Source organism: Mustela nivalis (genome assembly GCF_964662115.1).
Source record: "Mustela nivalis genome assembly, chromosome: 9".
NCBI lineage: Eukaryota > Metazoa > Chordata > Mammalia > Carnivora > Mustelidae > Mustela > Mustela nivalis.
In genome coordinates this window covers 85,345,953-85,371,934 of record NC_139028.1, presented here as the reverse complement: position 1 = coordinate 85,371,934, position 25,982 = coordinate 85,345,953, and the positions used below count along the sequence as shown (strand labels likewise).

Below are 25,982 nucleotides of genomic sequence, written 5' to 3'. Positions count from 1 at the left end.
CAGTTGGGCAGCCTCTTGATTTTGGCTCAGGTCATGAGCTCAGGGTCATAGGATCAAGCCCTTCACCAGGCCCAATACTCAGCAGGGAGTCTGCTTCAAGATTCTCTCTCCCTCCCCCTGCTTGCTCATTCTTTCTCTCTAAAATAAATAAATGAATCTTAAAAAAAAAATAAAGCAGAGCTACCTACTTCAGAGGAATGTTTTGAGGGTTTTCAAAGGTGTGATTAATATGCAGGTATACATCTTACAGTTCACTGTAAGTCAGTTAACTACAGTCCGAAAGGCACAGGGTTCTGGAATCAAAGAGACACACTATAATCCCACTGTATTCCTGTCTAGCTCAGAGACTAGAGAAGAAACCTTTACATCTTTAACCTTTATTTTCTTCATTAGTAAAATGAGACTACTACTCTCACTGAGCTATGGGAAGTTATGAGATAATGCATACAAAGTGTTTACCACAGCTTCTGGTGTATAAGTGACCAATGCATAATGGGGGACAAACTGAAAGGCTAATTATGATGGTTATCAGACCACGCAGATGAAGTCCTGAACTGTTCTTCTCTTGCTAGTGTAACAAGCAGAAGTGTAGTTTCAGGAAACAGAACTATCTTATTTTTCAAATCTTGCCTTAGTCATTCATCAGCTATGTAAAATTTCTAAATGGGGATAATACGATAATACCTATGGCTTAAATTTAAGAATATATGAAATAAGATTTAGGCCATTTGAAATCTACCATGCAGTGAAAACACTATAAAAATTTGTTGTGTATAATTCTGAATACTTTCTCAATAAGAGATATTTTGATATAATTGATATCATACCATACATTTTGCTTTTTATAACAACCTTCTTATATAATCACATGTTATGACCATTTCCCATCATTCTTAACTACTCTGAAAGTTTATTATTCAATTTTCGTATTTTTTTAAATTTTACCTTTTACTCTCAAACATTTAAGTGTTTAGTCACCCTCAACGCTTCACAAACTGCAATGTGAGAAACATCCTTAAACATTATTACATGGGCTAACACCTAATTATATGCTCCAGATAAATTCTTAGAAGTGGGTCAAAAGGTAAGATTATTTTACGTTTTTTAATCCTTATTGATAAACTGTTTTTCAGAAAATGAGGATTAAAATACACACCTACCAACAGGCAATAAGAAGTTATAGTTTACACTGTCAATACTACTTTTCAAAACTCTTTTTTAATTTGATTCACAAAAATATTGCGGATATTTGTCTTTTTGCAATTGCTAGTACTGCTAATAGTTTTGTGTTAAAATATACTGTTTTTCAATTTTTTTCACTCTTGAATTCATTAATTATGTAATTATATCTTTGTAAATTAAGAATATGAACTATTGCTTGGCTTGTGTATTTTTTTTTTAAGATTTTATTTATTTATTTGACAGACAAAGATCACGAGTAGGTAGAGAGGCAGGCAGAGAGAGAGGAGGAAGCAGGCCCCCTGCTGAGCGGAGAGCCCAATTCGGGGCTTCATCCCAGGACCCTGGGATCATGACCTGAGTGGAAGGCAGAGGCTTTAACCCACTGAGCCACCCAGATGCCCCATGGCTTGTGTATTTTCTACTCTGTCAGCTCATTATCATATCTTAAGTTTATCCCTCACTCTAACTTTATTGTAACGTTGACACTGATTAGTATGTAGATAGTCAAATCTATCAAGGCTTCCATGATTGATTTCATTGTGCTTTTAAAAAGACCATTTGGAAAGATCATTTTACTATTCTGTGATTAGGAAAAAAAATGCTTATTTAGGTATTCATTGTGAGTTTATTAACTATTTAGCTCTTCAATAATTCATCTTGGTATAAGATATGCAGCAGCATTAAAAATAGTTTAACCCCTTAATGACCTAGTAGTATGAGAACATTTGCACATTTTTTGAAAGACCAATAGGTCATCACTGATATGAAATGCCGCCTTTATCATAACGCACACCACACACACACACACACACACACACACACACACACACACCAAGTTTAGGTTTAAGCAAGGTACAGAAGCCTTCTGTAAGGCTTCTAGAAAATCTTCTACTAAATCTTCTGTAAAATCTATACTATCATTCAGCTAGTGTAGCACAAGTCCCCAGAACTCACTGGGGAAGACTTCTGACAGTCAAAGTAAGTACTTAAAAAGCACAAGGAAAGAAGATGCCTTGTATGGTTGCAGGGAGGATAATGCGTTCCTCTGTATCAGACGAAGACTCTGCAGACAAGACTAAGCAGCCTGGAAAGAAGTCTTCTTGTACAAGGCAAAAAAAAAAAAAAAAAAAAAAAGTAATAATAAATCTAAGATGCTGGCCAAAAAGATGAACAAGCCAAGATAACTTGCTGTATGTTCCATAATATATATGAAAATTAAATATTTAGGACGCCATTTCCCATAATGGTATTATTAAATAAAAATATTACTTCAGGTCCTAAGCTTATATAAATACTGGGATTTTCCTTAGAAACTGACTATCCCAATAAATGCAAATTATTAATATTTAACTTCATATATAATCTTGTCAACTAAGGCAACCCCTTAGGGCTGAGTTTAGTCATTTATCTTACAGTTTAAGTCATCATTATCTCACAACTGCTAGAAAAAAAATACACAAGTTCAGAAAGCTAACGATCCCTGTGGATTATCGAGAAGCAAAGAGCTACTGAGGTACATGAAATAGTTGCTGATGTCCATGTGAAAGGTACATATTGCAGGAGACTGCAGAGGCCACTCTCACCTTCTCCAACACATGATGTGTCTCCAGCTTTGACAGAAAATTATTTCTGTTACCAGTTGAGTTAAAGATGAACATCATCTGCCAATGCCAGTTAACACAGTCAAACTGAATGGCTTTGAAATCTAAATTTAATGAACTACTAAAATATTCATGTCAAGATTTTCCTGCTCCATAACCTTTTCCTGTCTATTTTGATACTCGGCATCCTTTAAGAGGAAAAGTCACTGTAATTTGGAATATAGATTCATATTCCCAGACTCATTCATTATTGGTAACACCTGCAATGATTTTTGGCATCCTGAGGGACAGGAGTAGCAAGAAATTCTTCATTAATGTCCACTACAGAAACCACGGTTCTGCTTCACAGATTTGTTCCTTCTCACCTAAACTAACTATAGATGTTCCCTGCAAATTACCCACATCTAGAGACCTCAGCTAGTGTGTAGGACATGGCTCTTTGACAGAGAGGGATTTTGCTTCCAAGGATCATCCAGCTGGCTCTAGGATCTTATCTTTAATTATAATTCACAAGTCTCTCAATATTAATGAGAGGGAAAAAGGCAATACTTACCCAAACTATTTTAAAAACAATCCCTCTCTATTCTAGAAATTTGCCTGCAGTCAGCAGGTGCCTCAGTCTATGGATTTATAGAACTTTTCCTTTTTTTACGTTACAATTTGCTTCCTGAAATTTCTTGTCCACGTAGGTGTGACAGAGACTTTTTGTCAAAATGTAAAAAAAGAAACAAATTTCCCCTTTAAAAAATAGCTCTTCACCAATTTTAGTGGGTATTTGTGATTGCTAATTATAGACCCATAGTTCAACTGAAGGTAATCTTGGAATTCTACCCTGATTTAATGCTATCACAAAGAAAACCCTTTTGTAAACAGAGGTTTTGTTTTGTTTTGCTTTTCTAAGATAACGATGTCAAAATGTTTTAGATAGTCTGGTTGATACTATGTTATTTAGGTTCTGACATTTAAAACATACTTGGGCTCTGTAGAGTGAAATGGATAATATGAGTATGCTTCAGGAAAACCCAGTGACAATTTGTCAAATCTCAGTAATTGAGGAAGAATTCACTTTATGTTAACAATCAACTGGTATCAGCCAACAGGCTATCCTTTTAACATTTATGGCTGCACCCATTACCTACTGCTGAGAAACAAATCATCAGCAAACAGTTTTCATTTAGACCATGATTCTGTGGGTAGGCTGGGCCCAGCTGGGTAATTCTGATCTCAGCAGGGCTCTTACAGGTCTGAGTTTCCTGGTCTTTGTCACTGAATTCTCTCACACCTCTGCTTCAGTTGGGGCAACTGTGCTCAAGGGGCCCTGATCCACAGGACTCATCCTTAGACAAGCTCATTCATGCTAGAGGCAGAGTCCCAAGACAAAGAATGCAAGTGCAAAATCTTTTGAGTCTAAGGTTCAGTGTTGGCACATTAGCACTTCTGCAGCATTCTACTAGCCAAAGCTAAGCCCAAGGCCATCCTAATGATTATATCTCTTGATGAGAGACGCTGCAATGTCTCATTGAAAATAGAGTGGATATGAGGAAGAAAGACTTGGCCTATTTTCCATCTACTACAGTGTCTTTGAGTTATTTAAATATGGCTCCTACCAAAAAGCCTGAATCTAGCTAAATCAGGATTTATCCCATAGTTAGTGTCATCTCTCATTTCTAGAGCCTCTTAGCTTTCTCCATTTATAGGCACACATCCTGTAGTGCACCCTAATATCTGGAAAGCAAAATCTGTCCACCTGTGCCATATTTCTCTTTTCTACAAATGGCCAGGTTTTGCACATACTAGCTTCCAAATAAATAAAAAAATATTTACTACTATTTACTATTACTTTATCAATACTACTTCATCATAGTTGATATATCAATATCATAGCTATTTTTATTTCCTAAAATATTGAAGTATTTTGGTATAAATGACATACCAAGTACTCACAATTTGTTCTGTTCTGTTTTGTTTTGTTTTAGAGAGAAAGAGAGTGAAAGTGGGGGGAGGGAGGACGAAGGAGAGGAAGGAGAGGGAGAATCTTAAGTAGGCTCCATGCTAGGCATGGAGCCTGATGCTGAGATCAGGACCTGAGCTGAAATCAAGAGTTACATGTTTAGGGGTGCCTGGGTGGCTCAGTGGGTTAAGCCTCTGCCTCAGGTCATGATCCCAGGGTCCTGAGATGGAGCCCCACATCAGGCTCTCTGCTCTGTGGGGAGCCTGCTTCTTCCTCTCTCTGTGCCTGTCTCTCTGCCCACTTGTGATTTCTGACTGTCAAATAAATAAATAAAATCTTAAAAAAAAAAAAGTTAAATGTTGAACTCACTGAGCCATTCAGGTAATTCACGACCTAAAGTAAAGTATCATAAGGATACAATTAATTGTTCTGAAACTTAATTTTAGAACAAGCTATGGTGCCTTGCAAATGCACTTAGCTTACTAAATTATCATAAGCAGTGGACATGAGATCAAAATTTAAACTCACCATGCTGACCCAAGATCATTCAGGAAGCACTGGCACAATAGTTGATGAATCAAACACTCCAGACATTTCTAGACTTGCTTGTTTGTTTTTACAGACAATAAGATGAGCTCAACAGACTTCCTCATAAATTCATATGTAAGACACACCTTGGAGGATTTGGAGTTATTTTTTATGAACCTAGTTTATAGCTCATGGCAAATTTTGTTGGAAAGCTCCGTTTGTTTTTCTGTAATCCCGTACAGAATATGGCGTATCATTACTCACAATATAGTAGTTTATATTAGCAGTCACTTTCCCCTGGGATTTGTGCTCCCTTCCTGTTGACTCTATAAACTTGTTCTGTCATGTCTAAAATAATTCCGTTGCAAATGAGTAACTTGTATAAAGATATAAAATATCAAATGCATTGCATCTTATGCATAAGACCTGTTGCAACCAGTACAATTATCCCAACCAAATAATGTGTGAGGTAAGATCTTCAGCCATGAAATTTATACCTATGTTAATACATGCTAATTAAACAATATGAAAGTTGCTGTTCTATAGCACAAAAATGAGGAAATCTTGTCAGTTTCATAAGGTCTACCTTAAAATGTATATAATCTAATATATACACACTAATATGTGTATAAATACCCATATTATTTAGTGGTGGGATGGAGTAAGAGGAAGGTTGACAAATTTATAAGGGGAAGTATATCCAAATACCAAATGGCATAGTCCAAATGGTAGAAATATAGGTTGCTGCTCTTTGAGCTTCCCTGTGACAAATGTACACAAATAACATATTCTAAGGAGATTATTTTGCCCTTCATTTCTACATAAGCAAGTAAACAGTTAATGGCTTTTAAACACTTTTTTCTTTTTGTCACAAGACCACTTGTTCAAATGGAATTTATGCTGTGCTCTAATTTATGAAAGGACAAAAGTAGACATATTTTAATAGAAGCTAAAAGAATGAGTCTAAAAACATTCAGGTAATGCATTACTTTTTTTTTTCCCCCACATTTTGAGTAGAAGTGCAATAGCATTAAAGTATGTATTTGGGCAGATTCAATAAGACATTACACTAGCATTTCTTGGATTGAACAACTGTGGTGTGTTATCATCACACACCATTCTCTTATTTTAACATTAAAAATAAAATATGCATGCAGCTTTAACTATTCTTTTTTTTTTTTTTTTTAAGATTTATTTATTTAGTTGAGAAGCAGAGAGAGAAAAAGCAAGGGAAGGGGCAGGGGCAGAGAGACTCAGTCTCCCTGTGAGTGCAGAGCCTAATCTGGGGCTTGGTCCCAGGACCCTGAGATCATGACCTGAGCTGAAATCAAGAGTAGGCTCCATATGCCACCCAGGTACCCCTTAACTATTTCTTCTGAACTTTCATATTCTACAGTTCAAGCCTAGTCGAAGTGAGACTGAGAAATGGCTACTCTTGAGTAGAAATGATATGGCAGGTATCATTGGTGCATGTGGTAAACTCTAGGGAAGCAGATAAGACAGAGTTTATTCAATCTTAGTTCCTTTTCTAATTACTTAAATCATCCTATGTTTGTCTTCTTATTGGTGCTATGGGGATCTTGAGGAACAACATCTGGGTTTTTTCTCAGGATTTCTGATAACTCCTCCTTCTCTCAGGTGACTTGGAATAATGGTTTACAGATCGCAGAAACATTCTAAACACCATGTTGATCTGACAGACACAGGAAAGCAGATGAAGTAAACAGAGGGTCCCCTGATTTGTAAAGATAATCTAAGAATTATTGGCACAAAGCACTGACCCCATTTAACACAAAGCAAAAGAAGAATGAAGAAATTTGACACCAGCATTTATTTCTACATCTATTTATTAATGTTGTCTAATTTATGAGAGTAATATTTAAATTTTGTCATGTTTTTTCTCTGATGTTTTAGTGGTGACTAATGAAGGGATTTGCAAAATTAATCCAGGCCAAACCAATCAAATATTAGAGAAATACTTTTTCAAAGATGAGACTATTTGCCATGCAGTGACAGTGAAAGCTAAGTCATTCCCTACGTTAAACTGCAAATTTCTCTTACAAAGGCATTCCCACTTAAATCAACAGAAAATAATGGGGAAGAAGAAAAAGTGGGCTTAGACTGAGCCAGATATTTCCTTGGAACATACCAAAAAGGGATTGTATTTGGTATTGAATGACCAAACTCAGAAGCTTTGAAGAGTCCACAAAATCATTATGTTTGTGGGATGGAGGCATTGCTGCAGCCAGGGTTTTTTAAATCTGAACTCTAGCCCAGTGACCCATCTGCTGATGGACTAGAGTTTCAATGAGGTATTCTCAGCTTCCAGGTTGTTATAAAAACCTGCTATATAGTCAGTCTTTCCTATGCTCTAAATACTTTCACGTGGTTATCTCAGGCACTCATCAAAGAATTCTGTCAAGCAGACAACATAATACAACTTTACAGATGAGAAAAACAATGCTCAGCAACTTTAACCTGCTCAAATGATCACAAATAGTAAGGCATAGAACCTAGAATTCAAACCTGGGTCCATTCCATGCTCTCGTGAAATCATGCTGTTTTTCCAAAAGTATGAAAAAATAAGGTAATAACCCTCTAAAGGTTAATTTTATGTTTCAGAATTTAAAAAAAAAATGTTGATAACATAAAGCAATATGTCTACATACAACTTTCCACCTTTAAGTCCTTAAAAATACATATTAACCTGTGTGCCCTCTTCTCTCCAGCACAATATGCAATAATATTGAAAAGAACTAGAAGGTTTTAGAAATGTTACTTTCACATGACTTATTGATAGTTTAGTTTGTATTACCTTCGACAATTTTGCCTTGGATTCAGAATTATCTTTGGGAACAGAGTCTTTGATTAGCCGAGATCGGTCATAATTAGCATGTTCTGATTCATCCATGTAATCCTTATCTTTCCCTAGAGCTAGAAAAGAGAAAGAGAAAATTATATCCACTTTTATCCTTCTTCCTTTTCTCTCTCTTTAAATGTACTAATCTCTCTTTTATTCAAGGTTTAGCCAAGTATAACTTTCTTATGACCCATCGATCCAAAAAGTAAGCAAAAAAAAAAAAAAAAAGAAGAGAAAAAAAGGGCAAATCTTCCCTGTAGTGGATTAATAATGAAACTACAGTAACTTTCATAAAAATTAAATGCATCTCTGCTGCTTAGTGGACTTAAACTTTTTGAAAATAAAATTAGAACCATGCAAACTCATCATCTCTTTTGAACATGAAGATAAAGATATTTTTTTAAAGATTTTATTTGTTTACTTCAGGGTGAGAGGAGGAGTGAGCGAGTGAGAGAGCACAAACAGGAGGAGTGGCAGAGGGAAAAGGAGAAGCAGGCTCCCTGCCAAGCACGGAGCCCTACCTGGGGCTCCATCCCAGGACCCTGAGATCATGACTTGAGCCAAAGGCAGACATGCTCAATCTACTGAACCACCCAGGTACCCCAGGTAAAGATATTTCTAAAAACTCAATAAATTCCCAAGCATTTATTTGCTTAATTAAAAACTATTAATTTCAAGAATTTGTTTTCTTCAAAGTTGGAGCATTTTCTAAATGTGAATTTAACTGAAGTGTGACAGAAGTCTGAGAAATCATAGAAGCAATTCTCACAAACGTTACAAGAAAAAACTTTTTAAAAATATAAGATTGAAATGAAACTACAGCTGCAAATGAGAAGAGAATACTGAAAACTAATTACCACTAGAATTATAAAAAGCGTAGGGCCTTGTAAGAATATATATGAACAATAAACAAGCTATAATCAATGCAACAGTACAAAACAAGAAACCTCTATGGGACTGTCAGTCCAACCGAAGACTCCTGACGTGCTTCACGCAATTTGTATTCCGTGTGATAGAAGTACCTCTTTGAGTTCAAACACAGACAAAATTGAATATATTTAGCCTTTTCAAATAAATGAAAATGTTTTGGAGAGCTATTTTATTCCATCTGTTAACACCTATCAAACATAAATTCTGACATAGACAACTATGTATAATGCTTTAAAGATTTCCATCATTTGATGTAGTATTAGAATAGAAAATTGTTTAAAATATATGCACTAATTTCCTTATTAGGAATCTTATAGCATATATTATGCCATGTACACCTAGACTATCAGAATCTGAGTAGTGGTATGAATTAAGACTGGACAAGGTAATATTATGTCGTAGTATGTTGTTAATTGCCAATTATGTTTAAATGCTCTAAGCACTTAGGATTAAAACCAGAACTACTAAAAATAGCTAACACTGATGGATGGTTAACAGTAGTTGAGCATATTCTAAGAGCCAGAAACTTTACAGGTATTATTTCCTTTACTCCCTATAACATCTGTACAAATGTGGGTATGGTTTTGACCTACATTAAACAGTAAATAAATTAAAGCAGATGGAGATTAAGTATTATGCCAAAGTCACTAATTTATTAAAGAGTGCATCTAGAACTCAAACACATCCAGATCTGATTCCAAAGCTGATATTTGTAAATATACTATTATGTTTTCCCTAGGTTTAAGAAGATTGCATTTTATTCATTTAACAATTATTTATTAAACACTCATGATATGTCAGACAGTTTTAAGAGTTGGAAATGTAGCAGCGAACAGAATCCTGCCTTCAGAGAGCGTTCAAGTCCAAGGAGAAAAACAATAAACAACACAAATTAAGGGAACAGTAAGTATGTTTTGTGGTGAGTGCACTAGAAAGTAGAGGGCAGAAAAGAAGGACAGAGGTGTCACAGGTGTGAACAAGGGTGCTCTTTTATAGTACAGAGAATCATAGTCACATTTGAGCAAAGATGCAGGAAAATGAAGCAGTAAGTCACACGGGTAACTGGAGGAAGAATGGTCTAGATGCAAGGAAAAAAAGTGTAAAACCTAGACTTGTTCTGAATGGGTGTCAGATGAGTGAAAAAGAAACGGAAATTTTGGAGTTAATTTTTTGGATCAGTTACCTAAACCCCATCATGTTCAGCTTGCTGGTTTGTAAGGCATAAAGGTTTCACTTTTTTTTGAGGCCAATAGATTTTTTTCCTTTCATCTTCTGTCCTTTTCCTTACCTTTCTCCTTGTCTCCTTATCGTTCCCTCCCTCTTTCTCTCTCTCCCCATCCTTCTCTTTCTTTTGATATTGGAGACATAGGAAGAGACCTTTGTGATTAAATGGCAGTAGGTAAATGGGCAGCGAAAGGTGGGAGCACAAACCACCCTGCAGGTCACAGTACTGTGGTTCCTCAGCCTACATCTGCCCTGTCCTACATCAGTTCTCTCCCTGGCAGTCTCTCTTCTCATCTGTAAAGAGGTTTTTGAAGACATCTCAAAGGGTCTTGCTCTATGCTCTAACAACTGTGTGATTACTAACAATGTTTACAAGAGAAAATGCAATTTATGTTAATACATCTCATTTACCACAGAATACAAGAAATACAATGTATAGAAGTTTTCCACTCATTTAAACTTTATTCCGTTCACAATTACATTTTCTGGGCAGAAATTTTTATATTTTGTTTTGCTTAATTTTAATTCAATTTAGTTTTCTCTTCTTTTTCTTTAATTCCTATAAAACAAATATTCCTGGAACAGGAACATCCTTACATTATCATCTTGTTGGAAGAAAGCTCAGTTTTGAAAGTCTTGCCAAATGCTACCAACTTCATGAAAGCTTCTCAGATCGTCTCCTCCTTCCTGCCCCAAAGTTCCAAATAGAATGAATCATTTTCTGTCCTGAATTCCATCACATTTGGTTTTCCCCTCCTTTTCTTTATCTTTCTCTTCTTCCTTTCCTTCCTTTCTTTCTTTTTGTGATTCTTTTTATTTTTTTGAATTTAGACAAAATTATCCCAGGACTATGTTCAATCTCTTTTTCATGTGTGTTCAATTTACTACAGAGTCTATAACAACTTGTATATCATAGGAGTTAACTTAAAAAGAAAAAGAAAAAAGACTTGTTATTTCAAAAAATCTGGATCATAGTGACATAATTTTTAAAATTTCCTTTTATTGCTAGGAATGTAAGTATGTTTCCCTTTCTTCTTGTTTTTCTTGAAAGTATAGGGAAGGATTCTTCCATATATAATAATAGTACTCTTTTTTCCTTTTACTATTAGCAAGATTAGCAAGATTGCAAACTCCTGTCATTGTAATGTAAAATTTTCCTTTCCTATCTTGTCTTTTACAATGTCCCTATGGTGTTCCTATGTTAGAAACAAGAAACCTCTACTCTTACTGACTTAACATACACTATTCTTGAATATAAAAATGTCTTAAGTGTTCGTATTCTTTTGTTAAACACTGGATTTTTTTCTTACACTAAATTTATACACAATATTCCTGTAACTAATGACTTGTATTCTTTTTCACATGGATTGCTAATTAATTATTTAATTGCTCAATGTATTAGGTATTCTTCATTCATTAAATCAATATATTGAGCTAGATCTACAGTGTACGAGAGACTGTTCTACTTTGAAGGGAGTAGGAATCACAATGAACAAAAATCCTTACCCTCATGAAGTTGAAAGTAATAAAGTTAAGAAAAGAACAAATATAACCCCTATCTATTAAATGATGATATGGTCAATTAAAAAAAATAAAAGAGGGCAAGGAGATAATAGGGAGGGCAGCAATTTGCAATTTTAAATGAGGTGGCTAAGGATGGCATTCTTGAGGTAACCTGGAGCAAAGATGCCAAAATGGTAAGTAAACCTCTGTAGGAGAGCATCACAGGCAAAGGGTACAGCAAGTGCAAAGGCCCTGATGTGGGAGCATGCCTTTCTCATCTGTTCACAGATAAACAGATTAGTGTGACAGGTAAGGAATGAACAAAAGTGAAGGTGACAAGGTATCATGTTAAAGTGGTAATGGAGGAAGTAAGAGCATATGAGGGAGGGCATGGGACCATCATAATGATTTTGGTTTTCATTCTGAGTTAAAGAGTGCCATTGGATGAATCTGAGCAGAGTAAATTTGAGCAGATTTGATCAAAATCATTCTGTCAGCTGACATGAAAATATGCTGAAGGGGCCAAGGCCAGAGGCAAAGAAACCAGGTAAGAGTTATTGCAATAATCAGGTAGAGAGGATGTGCTTTGGGTCAAGGTGGTATTAAGACTAAGAAATGGTCAAACTGAGGATGTGGTTTTTTTTTAAAAGAAAAACTAACAGAATTCTATTTGCTATGGCATCTAAAAGAGAAAAATCAACAATAATTTCAATGTTTCTGGTCTAAGCACTGGGAAGGGTGCCATATTATTTCCACATATCATTTGACTAAATCCTAGTAACAAGTATTGTTACTAGCTTTTGTTACCAGTGAGGAAATGTAGGCAGTTACCTAGGGTCTCACATTTCGTATGTGGCAGAAGAAGAGCCCAGGAAATCTGGCCCTAAACCTTACATTTCTAGCCACTATGTAATACTGTCTCTTGTAGTGTTGGAAAGATAATGATTTAGGAAACTTTGAAGTCATAAAATATTCACAAGTTAAAAAAAAAATTGGGCTACATAAAAATTATAACATATTTATTGAATAAAAAAGGGTAATCTCTAATTATAAACATAGCTTTCTATCCTCCTTCAGTTAATGATGATGGAGACAAATATTAGTATCCTAATAAAGATAAAAATTGTCAACAAAAAAGAAATAAAGATGAGATAAATTTAGTAAAAACTTACTTATTTTTATGTGGTTTAATGGTCTCCATGCCCAAGAATTTAAAATTTGAAAGTACTATTTTATGCTAGTACATAGTTTTTTACATCTTTCATTTTTAATTAAAAATATCCATTGCTGACAAGACACTAGGGAAACTGATAATAGTCATTTGCTTTCTGTACCAATATAAATTAGTAAAATTTTTGGAACAAAGTGTGTCAGTATGTGTTAGGGGCACAACTGAAGAGGGATCTGAAAGTCATCAAAAAGAAAAAAAAAATCTGTATTCCCAAGAATGTTTCCCCAAGTCAATGGATAATAAAATACAAAAATAATTACCACTTTAATAAATAGCAACTCCATTCTTCCAGCTACAGAGGCCAAGATCCTGACTCCTCATTTTCTCTTTTACCTTATGTCTGATCCTTAATTAAATTCTGCTGACTGAGCATAAAGTATCATTTTTCTGCTTTGCTTTACTCTTTAGCACATACCCGTTTCTAACATGCAATATGTTGTCTTTATTTATCTTCATTTATTTACTGGCAGAGAAGGGAACAAGTGCAAAGGCTCTGTGGTGAGTGAGAGCATACTTAACATCAAGGAACAAGTGCCGCTGGATGGAGGGTGAGGGTAGGGTTAAAGGGGAGGGACAACAAGTGGTAGTAAGGGGCCAGATGATGCTTACACAGTGTGCCATAATGCAGATTATGGCTTTTATTTGGACCTACAAAAATATTGAAGGGTTTTGAGTAGAAGTCTCATGTAATTTAATTTAAGTTTTAAAGGGGCCACTCTGGCTGATATGAAAATCTGGAATAATAAAATCTGTTTCAAGGATTAAATAAAATAATCTATGTGATTTGTACATATAAGGTATTGAAGAAATATACATTTTTTTCTTTGATCTTTCTTTAAATTCACAATTCTAGTAATTGGGAATCTACAAAACTAATCATATAATTTGGACCTACAACTAGGTCATATCTTCCACTTCAAAGCTTAGGTGGATAGGAAACAATGTAATTAATGTGAGTATGCCAATAAACAATTTAAAAATTTAATTTACACCCTCTTCCAATCATCAGTAATATAATTTATGATGAAAACTTGAGTCGAGTGGGAATCCATTAACTCTTGCAAATTTTGTTTGCAAACCAGTATCAGTTCAAAACTCAAGGGAACCAATGAAGATAGCAGGCTCCTATGATTGTAACATAAACCTCAGAGCAGCTCTCAGAATGGAATTTTAATAGACAAATTATTCCAGTCAATTCTTCTTTATTTTAATACCATTTCATTACTTTGCTATATTTTAATATAACGGCTGGAGCATCTGGAAATTGATGAGGTAACTGTTAAGGCAATTTTAAATATGTGTGAGTGATCTTATTAGTTGGCCTCTACTGACTTCCAACAGTGTGACCATACCATACATTGCTAATGATAGTGTGTTCCAGGATTGCCAAAGTAGTTGGGGCTGATGATTAAATAATAATATTAATGGTTTAAGGTTATTTTTATTCTTTATAATTTATATATACTAAAAACCACTGAGCTGTACACTTAAAATTGGTGAATCGTATGGTATGTGAATTATATCTCAATAAAGTTGTTAAATTTAAAAAAACCCCAAGATTCTCAAAGCTGAAAAAAGTCATTTAATATGTTGAAGCAGGGAGCCTGATATAGTGAAAAGAGAACTAATGATGATTTCAGCAAACCCAAATTAATTTTTTGTGTTAATTAATGTCAATTAATATATGAATATTTCCAACATACATTGTTTTATTTGCATCTCACAAAAACTCTTAATTCAAATAATCTTATTTATATTATAAAAAATCAAACCATAATATTGATATCTCCATTTCATAAATCAGGAACCTAAGGCACAGATGGTGTACCTTTCTGCTGACTGATAGAGTTAGTACTTGATCTGACTGCTGATAAATTCCATGATTTTAAAATTATTATTCCACCAAAGTTTCCTATGAAGAACAAACCTAATGGTCCAAATATGGTTTACTCAGTGGTTAGAACGTGGTGATAATGAAGATCCAGACTTAATCATTCTTCGCAGTTCCTATACTGCCTATTTCTCCCAACACTCACATTGTTCAAAAGTCCTGATGCTAGACAGTCACACTGAGGGTATGGTCGGAGCTGTATTCAGTCAACCCCATAACTAAGCAGATCTTGAAGATAAATGCTTTCCACTCTGTCAGCATGCCAGTGTTTATTCTATCCACATCTATTGTTTCATACATTCACCCAATCGTCAATCATCCATACATCTTCAAGTAGACAGTATATATTAGGTAATACGAAAAAGATATAAATAGCCATTATTATCATCTAGTGAACTGAGTACAACAGTATTATAACTAAAGTGCAATAATAATAATAGGAAGTAGGAAGCATCTAAATGGATGTTCCGGAGGACTTCCCATAGGAATAATGTTATAAAGGGATTCTCGTACTATTTAAGAAGAGTCATAGCTATTAGGTCTTTAAATGCTCCATAAAAGGTTTGTCAATATGACTTACATGAAAAAGTGTAACACAATTAGATTAGGTCTTCACTAAGAAAAATAATGGAACACTGATTCCTAACCAGTGGGAAAAATCACAGCAATGAATGACATCATGGAAAGCAAAGGAGTAATGGAGAGTGGATTCTCCAGAGATATGTCTGTCAGTATCATTTCATCTATTCATCTATCCTTTCAGGGACCCTAAAAATACTCTCTGCACACCTACCACATGTTGAGTACTATTCTTGATTCTGGCCCGTATGCACCAACAAGACTAAGTCTGTGTCCTCTGGAAATGGAAAGAGGAAAAAAATAAATCTTATAATTCCAGTAATACCTCTTAAGTCAAGATTAGGAGACACAAAGTGAAGCTTGTATGACTCTGGTTTCTCTCAGTGGCGGGCCTTGAGATGAGAGCAAACTTATCATGAACAAAGAACAAAAGAGGACTGGCATGGCTGAGGCTCTGTGAGTCAAAGGAAGCATTAGCAAATGGTCTAGAGCTGGAGCAGGTCCAGACCTCGTAAGGCCTCTGATGGCTCCAGTAAGGAGTTTACATTTTACATGAAGTGGGAAACCAGGAGGGGACTGAGTAGAGAAATGATGATATTTCATTCCCCTCTTATGAAGGCTTCCTGTAGCTGCTGTATGGAAAACAGACCACAAGGAGGCAAGCATCAGAGGAAGGAAGTCATGATGCTGATCTACTCAGAGACTGAAACACTGGACAAGGCTTGTGGCAGCAACTACTCAACAGTGTCAGGTTCCGAAAATAATTGGAAAATTGAGCCCAAAGGACTTACATAATGGGTTTAACTAACAACTGAAAAGATGTACAGTGACTGTGAGGCTATCGCTCCTGGAAAACAATCTGTTCTTTCAGTGTAAATCCCTTATTTCTGTGATTCTGAAATAGGCTGGTAATATTACTATGAAGTTTTTTTTTTTTTAATGCCATCTTAATATGAAATGCTATTTGAAAAAACTATGAAAAATTATTGGAGATTACCAAGTATCATAGAATGAAATCAAAATCACTGCGTACTCATTTGACCGTAACCGTTTTAAGAAATAAAATGAACACTGCAGCAAGCTGAACGATAAAGCTCACAGAAAACAAATTATCTTACCACTCTAATATAAATCACTTCCTAAGGGACTCGCTTCATAGCATTAAGGAAATGTTGATTTCACAAGATTAGAGAGATGTATATTTTAGTTGGTTGGACTCAAATTACGTTGGTTTTAGTAAGCCCTGATTATTTTACTTCAAAGTTATCTGTTTTTACTGCAGCATGAGTGTGAGCAGACTCAGCCATCAGTCACTTGTTAATATGGGTGTCTCTGTCCTTGTCATTTTACAGAATACGAGCAAGGGAGAGGGTGGATGATTATAGCAGGGCGTCCAGGACTGATAGACAAGAGTATCAGCAGTATTACCAGTATCGTCACATCAGGATTTCAAATCCATTACATGGACTGACACTTTCCGGAATAACTGTGTGTGTGTGAGGGAGAGAGAGAGAGAGAGACAGTGATAGAGAGAGAGAAAGAAAGAGAGAGAGAGACTGTGTCTGTCTGTGTGGCTGAGGGCACAAGGCAGAATGGTGTTTTGGCTCTGTGAACTGTTCTATGAAAAGTAGAATTCAGAGCACCTGGGTGGCTCAGTCAGTTGAGTGACTCTTGATTTTAGCTGAGGTCATGATCTGAAGATTATAGGAACCAGCCCCATGTTGGGCTCCCCACACAGCGGGCAGTCTGCTTGAGGATTTCTTCCTCTCCTGCTATTCCTCCCGACCTCTCTCTAAAATAAATAAATCTTAAAAAAAGAAAAGAAAAGAAGACTTAAAGGCTCACAGACAGCAATATAAAGAATGAAGGAAGAAAATGGAAGAATGGAATTCTTAACTCCCAACCTGATTAGCCTTCTTCAATCAGTCATCTCCCACATATAGTATGTCATGCAATGTTACCCCCATCTTTTGCTGCCTGCAGCCTCATACTCATTAGCATTGCCGAGCTGGTATTCTACGGACATCGCTAACCACCTTTCATCTCCATGGACTGTGATTCCTACTATGATGATTAAGGGAGAAGATGAAAGATGAATACTTCCTGGGTTAAAAATCTCAGCTCTTCCTTGGGAAGACGTATGGCATTTGGCAAGTTATTTTATCTCTTGGCCAATCAGGTTCCTCAGGTATAAAAAGAGGCTCATAAGAGTACCTAATCCAAAGAATGGTTAAGGGAATTAAGTGAGGTAAGGCAGACACAGAGTTGTGTAGTAAGTGCTCGGTAAATCCTTGTTATTCCACTCTGCCATAAAAATCACATTTTGGTGATAATGGTTAGTGAAGATATCTCTGAGCCCAGCAAAATTTGGGGTAAAAGATAAGCTTAATGAGTGAGTGAATAAAGTAATGAGCAGGTATTTGTTGAATCTCTGTGATGTGCTAGGAGAGTGATGGAGTTATGTCTCTTCATTTAACTCAATCGTCTTGCAAAGTATGGATCATTAATTCCAATTTATAAGATTACTGAGGTTCAGAGTGGTAAATAACATGCCACAGTCACACAGCTCATAGATATAAGAATGGGAACTTGACCAATGTCTGGCTGGGAAAACAACATTTCATCCATAATATGTTACAGTTATATCCTGTGAGGCAGTCTTAATGGAAATGTCCAGCTCTGAATCAACAGGACCACGAATGCTTCTTCCTCCATGGCTATCATTTTGAACAATGAGGTATACTCATCCTCAGTGAAACACTGACTACATGCAGTTAACTGTGCCACAGCACTGATAGTCTCATGGGGCAGTTCAAAGTAGTACACTGGGGGGGAAAAAAAGTACGGGGGCATCCTGGGTGGCCCAGGTGGTTGAGTGTCTGATGCTTCATTTTGGATCAGGGTGGATGGATCAGGATCCAAATCATAGGATCAGGACCCATAATTTCAGGATTGTTGTGACCAAGCCCCATACTGGGCTCAGTACTGTGTGTGGAATGTGCTTAAAATTCTCTCTCTCCCTCTCTTTCTACCCCTCCCCCCACACTCATGTGCATGTGCTCTCCCTTTCTCTTGGAAAGAAAAAAAAAAAGCCATTAATTAGATGTATCCATCAGGTTCCAAAAATTGTATTAGGGCCTGTTGGTACTTAAAAACAAGTACCAACAATCAACACTGGGTTGTTAACCAACCCAATGCTAGAAGCTGGCAGTCGGCACTCTAAAAGCAAAATTAGAAAATGTAACTTCATCGAATTTAAAAGGAAGGATGCATTGCTAAAACGTTCATGCTTTATTTAATTACACTCTTGCTATATTTGACATCATTTTGCTTGATGTCTTCTCAAAAGCGATAAAATCATATACATCTTAGATATGCGGCTGTTTCAAAAGGAGTACTTTCCGGCCAGGTGTTACACCAGGATGGATTCTTGGAACGCTTGGTGATGGTACAGTCAGCCAGAGCTGCATTCTCACAATCACTGTAAAAGGAAATACCTCATGTGTGCATATTTACCCCTTCAGAAGCTGTGACAATTTCCTAAGTTGAATGAATGGTAGATCGATGCTGGGTGTGCTAAAGTATTGACTGTGAGGTATAATGCCTGAAGAGAGGAACATGGGTCAAGTGTGTCAGATGATTGGGACACACTAGAATGATAACGAGAGAAACATTCATGGAGTTAGGACATCCAATTACATTAAGCATTTAGAGAAAATGTTAACATTTGTGATGGCACTATCATGATTATTTCACTATCAAAAATAAGATGCATAAAATTGAATGGAAAGGCTTGCATGGCTAGAGTTATTGTTAGGTTATTAACTAGTATTAGTGTGGGAAAATTATTATGAAAAGGGCTATGTAAACTACATCAACCGTATGGATATTTTGGACAAGGTTTTTGTTCTTGTTTTTGTCTTATCAGAAAAGTAATAATAGTAACCTCTTTCAGAATTAATTACCATGGGAAAGACCTTTGTACTCTGATTGAGTGTATTTGTTCTAATGAAATGTTCTCTTTGATACTGATGTTCTATATGAAATGAAACTGCTGGTGGCTGTCTTCTTTTAATTAGGAAACTTAATAAGCCAGCACTGTCTTGATGTCACACACACAAAAGTGAGTATTGTAAAAAACATGACTAATTTGCAGTAATTCAGAGTGCTACGATAAATAATACAGCTCATTGTTTAAAAAATTATGAAAAAGTATCCTAAGAAACATGACTAATTTGCAGTAATTCAGAGTGCTACGATAAATAATACAGCTCATTGTTTAAAAAATTATGAAAAAGTATCCTAACAATGTCCTCAGAGAGAAATCAAGATACATGTTTTAGGCTAGAAATTCTTTTTTTTCCCCCCTAAGATTTTGTTTATTTGTCAGAGAAAGAGAGACAGAGACAGAGCACAAACAGCTTGCAGAGCAGGCAGAGAAAGAAGCAGGCTCCACAATGAGCAGGGAGCCAGACGCGGGGCTCAATCCCAGGACCCTGGGATCATGATCTGAGCTGAAGGCAGATACCTACCCACTGAGCCACCCAGGTGCCCCTAGGCTAGAAATTCTAAATTCTAGCTACATTTAATATTTGCCTGGGATACAGTTAAAAGTATGCATCATTCCTTAGACCAAGTAAAATTGATTCTTGGGAGCTGAGACTCAGAGGTTTAAAAGCTCCCAGGTGACTTGAATGCATAGCCAGAGTTGACAACCACTGATGCAGGCGGTGCAGTCAGGCCACCGAAATGTTCACTGCTGAAAACTCAGGGCAAACCCTCTAAAGGTTATAAATAAATTCACTCTAAATTTGTAAAATAAGCGTTGTAACAGATGAATATTACTCTTTGATAAATTATGGCTTTCTTTTCTTTCTAATCAATTTATGAATTACCAAAAAAAAAAAAAAAAGTTCAAAGGCATTGCTCATAACCAAGTCTGGCAAGCTATAGATCTTAATGCAAATCTCACTCAAATGAAGTAAATCTTGCATGATAATAGCAAAAGGGAAGAGAGAAGGTTGAATAAACTTATCTCTGTTTATAGGAAAAATAGTAAAAATTATACTGACTACAAACCGAGGGTCAAGACAGAATCTTTCAATATTACTGTTATTCCAAATACTGGGTGACTATCCACCACTTTCAAGTCTCAATTCTGAAAACTCTCCATTGAACGTATGCTATTTTGACAGAAATATGAACAATTTTCCTTACAAAAAATTCTGATGTAAATTTATTCTTTACATATTCTTATTATATAATATTTGTATATATTGTTTGGGGGGGGGAAGAAAACACAGACAACAAGAAGAAACCACAAATAATCGTACCACATGAAGATACACACTCTTAGGTAACATGTTTGTTCCTTTCTTTCTACCTCTTTTCCAATACATTTTTAACTAAAATGAGGGGAGGTCTACATTTATATTTAAGCTATTTTTCCCCACCCAGAAATATGCCACAAAATGTACTATAGTACAATTACTATAATGTTGAATTTTCCTCTATTCCTAAGTTAAGGCAGCTGTGAGGAAAATTATTTTTCAATTTCTGATACTATTTTTTGGAATAGATTTTTAGATGTAAAATTCTATAACAGGTCTCTAAAATAAGTGTTGTACAGGTTTCATAGGCTTATATAGGCTTATACAACAAAGTGCTATACAGGCTTATACACCAAAGTATCACACTGAAGAGCTGTGTATCATCAACTTGTTGGTAGAATAAACAAACAAAGTTCAAGATGGCTGAATGAGCTTTCAAGTACATTTGTTGTCCCTTGCTCTGGAGACTTAACATGATAATAAATACTTTCTAAAGATACAGGCCTACAGTAGTTTTCTAGAATGTAAAATTCTGATGTAAGAGTGTTAACTGATCATGTAGTTTAATCTGTTTTTTTTTAAATATTTTATTTATTTATTTGACAGAGAGAAATCACAAGTAGGCAGAGAGGCAGGCAGAGAGAGAGGAGGAAGCAGGCTCCCTGCAGAGCAGAGAGCCCAATGTGGGACTCGATCCCAGGACCCTGAGATCATGACCTGAGCCAAAGGCAGAGGCCCAACCCACTGAGCCACCCAGGTGCTCTGATCATGTAGTTTAGCCTTGATTTTGTGCAGAGGCAGGAAGACAGTGAATCATCCTAGAGGTGACCAAACTCAAAGATGGCAGGTAGACAAAGATATGAGTGAGATTTAGAAGTGAAAACCTGAAGAAAACTGAAGGTCTGAAAATAAAACATGCAAGCACAAACTTTTTATCAAAAGAAATACAAAGCGCCGCCGCTTGCCGGGAGCCGGCCCCTCCCCCCGGGGTCTACTGGGTATTTACCCTAAAGATACAAATGTAGTGATCCAAAGGGGCACGTGCACCCGAATGTTTATAGCAGCAATGTCCACAATAGCCAAACTATGGAAAGAACCTAGATGTCCATCAACAGATGAATGGATCAAGAAGATGTGGTATATATACATAATGGAATACTATGCAGCCATCAAAAGAAATGAAATCTTGCCATTTGCAACAACATGGATGGAGCTAGAACGTATCATGCTTAGTGAAATAAGTCAAGCAGAGAAAGACAACTATCATATGATCTCCCTGATATGAGGAAGTGGTGATGCAACATGGGGGCTTAAGTGGGTAGGAGAAGAATCAACGAAACAAGATGGGATTGGGAGGGAGACAAACCATAAGTGACTCTTAATCTTACAAAACAAAGTGAGGGTTGCTGGGGGGAGGGGGGTTGGAAGAAGTGGGGGTAGAAGGGGGGTGGGGTTATGGACATTGGGGAGGATATGTGCTTTGGTGAGTGCTGTGAAGTGTGTAAACCTGGCGATTCACAGACCTTGTACCCCTGGGGATAAAAATACATGTTTATAAAAAATAAAAAATTAAAAAAAAATACAAAGCGCAAAAGCAGTAATGTGGGAATCAGCACTCTGGAGTACAGTCTTCCATCTGAGATTGGGTAGATCACCTACGTAATGGCCCCTTAGCCATTCACTCTGTAGTGAGAGCTTTCCTTCCCTGAGACGTCTCCAAGTACCCAGAACCCTGACTCAGCCTTCCTGTTGTTTTTTTCTTAAATGTAAGCAGATGACCAACGATCACCAGAAATTGTTGGAAATCCTACAGCCTAAAAGAGAATGACTAATAGAAGCACGCAGGAAAATGGATCACTGGAACAACAGACTAAAACTTAAAAAAAAAAAAAAAAAAAAACAAAGAAAAACTTAAGAAATCACAAGTGTAATTAGAGAGATTAGAGATGTTATGTTCATGAAATACAACAGATGCCCTGAAAATGTTACATTCTGAAAACAAAAAAAGACTTGGAAATCAAATATACATATATGATCTTACCCTCTCCCCAATGCGTACGCGCGCGCGCACACACACACACACACACACAGAAATGAAAAGTCATTTGGAAGAAAAGTGTAGGAAATCTTCCAGAACTGAGGCAGAAACCAAAATCATGAGATAAAAGAAAATGCACACATGCACACACACCTAAACATAATGCTGTATAATTCTGTAACACAAAAAATAAAGACAATAAAAATGCACAGAGAGAAGAAAAAAAAATTCAATGACAACAGAACAAGAATCAGATAGCAGTTGGAATTTTAGCAGTAACAATGGATGCTAGGTAATAGTAAATCCAGTCTCCAGATTTCAAGGAAAATGATTTTCAACTTAGGACTTTATAAAATACAATGAAATGTAAGAGTGAACTGAAGTCATCTCAGACATACAATAACTTAGAAAGTCTGCATCTCACATGAGCCTTCAGAGGTAGTTTCTTTCTTACTTTCTATTTTTTTTAAAGATTTTATTTATTTATAAATTTATTTATTTATCTGACAGACAGATCACAAGTAGGCAGAGAGGCAGAAAGCCTCTCTGGCTGAGCAAAAAAGCCTATGCAATGTGGGGCTCCATCCCAGGACCATGGGATCGTGACCTGAGCTGAAGGCAGAGGCTTTAACCCACTGAGCCACCTAGGCGACCCTCAGAGATAGTTTCTTAAGGATACACTGTGGGGAAAAATATGAGGTTGAAAACTAAGAAAGAGGAATACGTGGTACAGTAGAAACTGGCATTAACCCAGGTATCTAGATATCTAATGAAAAGTCAGTGAATACCAAGAATTTCTTAAAGAAGAAGAATGAAGTAAAGAATATAAAAATTAGAATCTGGAACAGATGGGAATATTCAGAAGGTGAGATATTTTCTCCTCCCAAGAAAAAAATATACAGATAATCTAGGAAAATAAAACTAACAAAAGTTAGTGGCATAAACAAGAAAGTAAGTTTAGTGTGGCATGATTTTGAGTAATTGATGGAGAGTTGGAAAGCGGAATCAATTTGACCTTGACTCTAGGACTATGTAAGAGTGGCAGAGAGGTCATAACAACTTTATAGAAAAGGAAGTCATCCTGTGACTGTCAAAAGCATTATTTTCATAGTAATACTACATTTGCCAAGTGGAGAGTAAAAAATACTGTTAAAATGTGATAGAACATGATATAAAGGTGTAAATATGCTATTTAAAGTGACAAATTTAATCAGCAGAGAGGTTTAAAAATTTAAATGATAGTGTAACTATGAAAAATTTAAGGGTTATGTAAATAAGCTAAATCTTCATCTAACACCACAGTGGGGTCAACAGACACTGCTGAAATTTAATAAATCTAGAAATAGCAGAATTAATGTGCTTATTCATAGGGAATTGAAAGATATTTCCAAAAGCTCAACAGCAGAAAGTGTTAAACGTTTTTGGTTATGAGATTGTTGTTCATTATAAATCTGGTATCACTTGAATTTCAAACCGTGCATAAAATACCTTAATCATTTTATAACCTGAGGATATTACACTCATCCATCAAATATTAAAGACCAAACAGGTATTATTTTCTTAAAAAATAATATTCTAGATTTGAAGAAGACAGCTTACTTTTGGAGGGGGTAAAGGAATAAGGAAATACTCGAAACCTACTTACCCAAGCAAAAGTCACTGAGGTCAGCAAAAGAGCATTTGAGCACAGAGTCTTTTTTATCCTCCTCAGCATTAACTGTAGGGGGAGAAAAAAAAAAAAAAGACATCGACATTCATAGTTTTTGGAAATAAAAACATTAACATTTAGAAAAATGACTGTGACTGATGGCCAAGCATAAAGGAATATTTTAAGTTAATGAGTTGAAATTAGTTATTTAAAATTTCACTCAATAAGGGCAAGATTCATCTCTATTATATTTCAGTACCTTCATCCTCTTGAATAATTAGCCACTTTTCTTATTGGACATGGATGTAAACTCTTATTTATAATTAGCAGTGATTTCACAGTGTTACTGAAAAGAGAATCTTGGTATTTTCAAGTTATCCAGAGGAAGAAACAACCCCAAGGAATCATAAAGGAATGCATTCTCTTCAGACAAAAAAGCAACTTACAGACGGATGGGGAAATAGAAACACACCTCATCTACTGAATGATAGGGGGCTGGGTTGTATTTTGACTCCTGGCTTTGTGGAAAGGAATTGTCTAAAAGCATAATGATGTCTCAGATGGGCCGATGTGTGCAGAAAGTGCCCAGGGCAGCCACAAAGTGTCTTTAATGTGGCATCCAGCTGGAACTTCCTTGTATTTCAGCCCTTTTGTTCTAAGGCTTTCGTGCCAACATTTGATTGCTAATAATTGTCCAACCACATCTTTCTGGAGTCAAATCTTCACTGCTTTATTGTCAATATTACTTAAAATCTTTGGTCTTTCTTTTTAGGAAACTGAGTTTAGTACTGCTGATATACTCTCTTCCGTTACTGGTTACAGGCTCTCTCCAGAAATGATGAGACAGAAATTCAGGTAGCTGGTCCGTCTTGTCCTGCAAACAGGAAATACGAGCTCCAGGTTCCCACAAGGTTGGCTTCTTTCAAGGCAAGAAAGACGTGAAAACACAGCTAGCCAACAAATGTCTCCTGTCTGACGGGTGAAATGTTCTCCTTTCTATGCCAGCCTTCCAGCTAATGAGTTCTGTAAGGACTAATAAAATAGATGAAGGAAGGAAGGAACGGTTTGAAAACACTTATTTTTTGCAAGCTGAACAAAAAAAGCAGGAATAGCTGCTCACCTGGCTCTGCTTTGTCCGAGGAGATGAAGGTTACAGAAGTGGGAGCCTGAGACTCACTCTCGGTGGACTGAAAGAGTGAGGTAGACTGGCTCAAACTCTTTGAGTAGGCGTAGCTCTGGGCGAGGCAAGGCAGGGATCTCCTGGATGGTTTCAACGAAGTTTCCTTTGTTATCTCACTCTTGCTTACATTCATACCTGCAAATTCAAAATGGTGAGTTAAGAAGTATATACTCTGCAGAAGTCAACAAATAATTTTAATTCTTGCGGTGGCTGTTTGAGGAAAGTATTTTTGAAAAGCACCACCTAGGGGCATCTGGGTGGCTCAGTGGGTTAAAGCCTCTGCCTTTGGCTCAGGTCATGATCCCT

General features: G+C 36.3%; 1 protein-coding gene across 2 annotated transcripts in view; it reads right to left on the bottom strand.

The window, feature by feature from the left end:
• The window catches only part of ANO3 (anoctamin 3), a 407,782-nt gene that overhangs the window by 160,847 nt on the left and 220,953 nt on the right, over positions 1 to 25,982 (bottom strand). For both annotated transcript variants that reach the window (XM_082682805.1, XM_082682806.1), the window contains 3 exons: positions 25,617 to 25,811; positions 24,494 to 24,565; positions 8,078 to 8,196 (listed from right to left, as the gene is read on the bottom strand). In XM_082682805.1, coding sequence (XP_082538931.1) covers positions 8,078 to 8,196; positions 24,494 to 24,565; positions 25,617 to 25,811 — 386 coding nt within the window. The remainder of the gene's footprint in view (positions 1 to 8,077; positions 8,197 to 24,493; positions 24,566 to 25,616; positions 25,812 to 25,982) is intronic.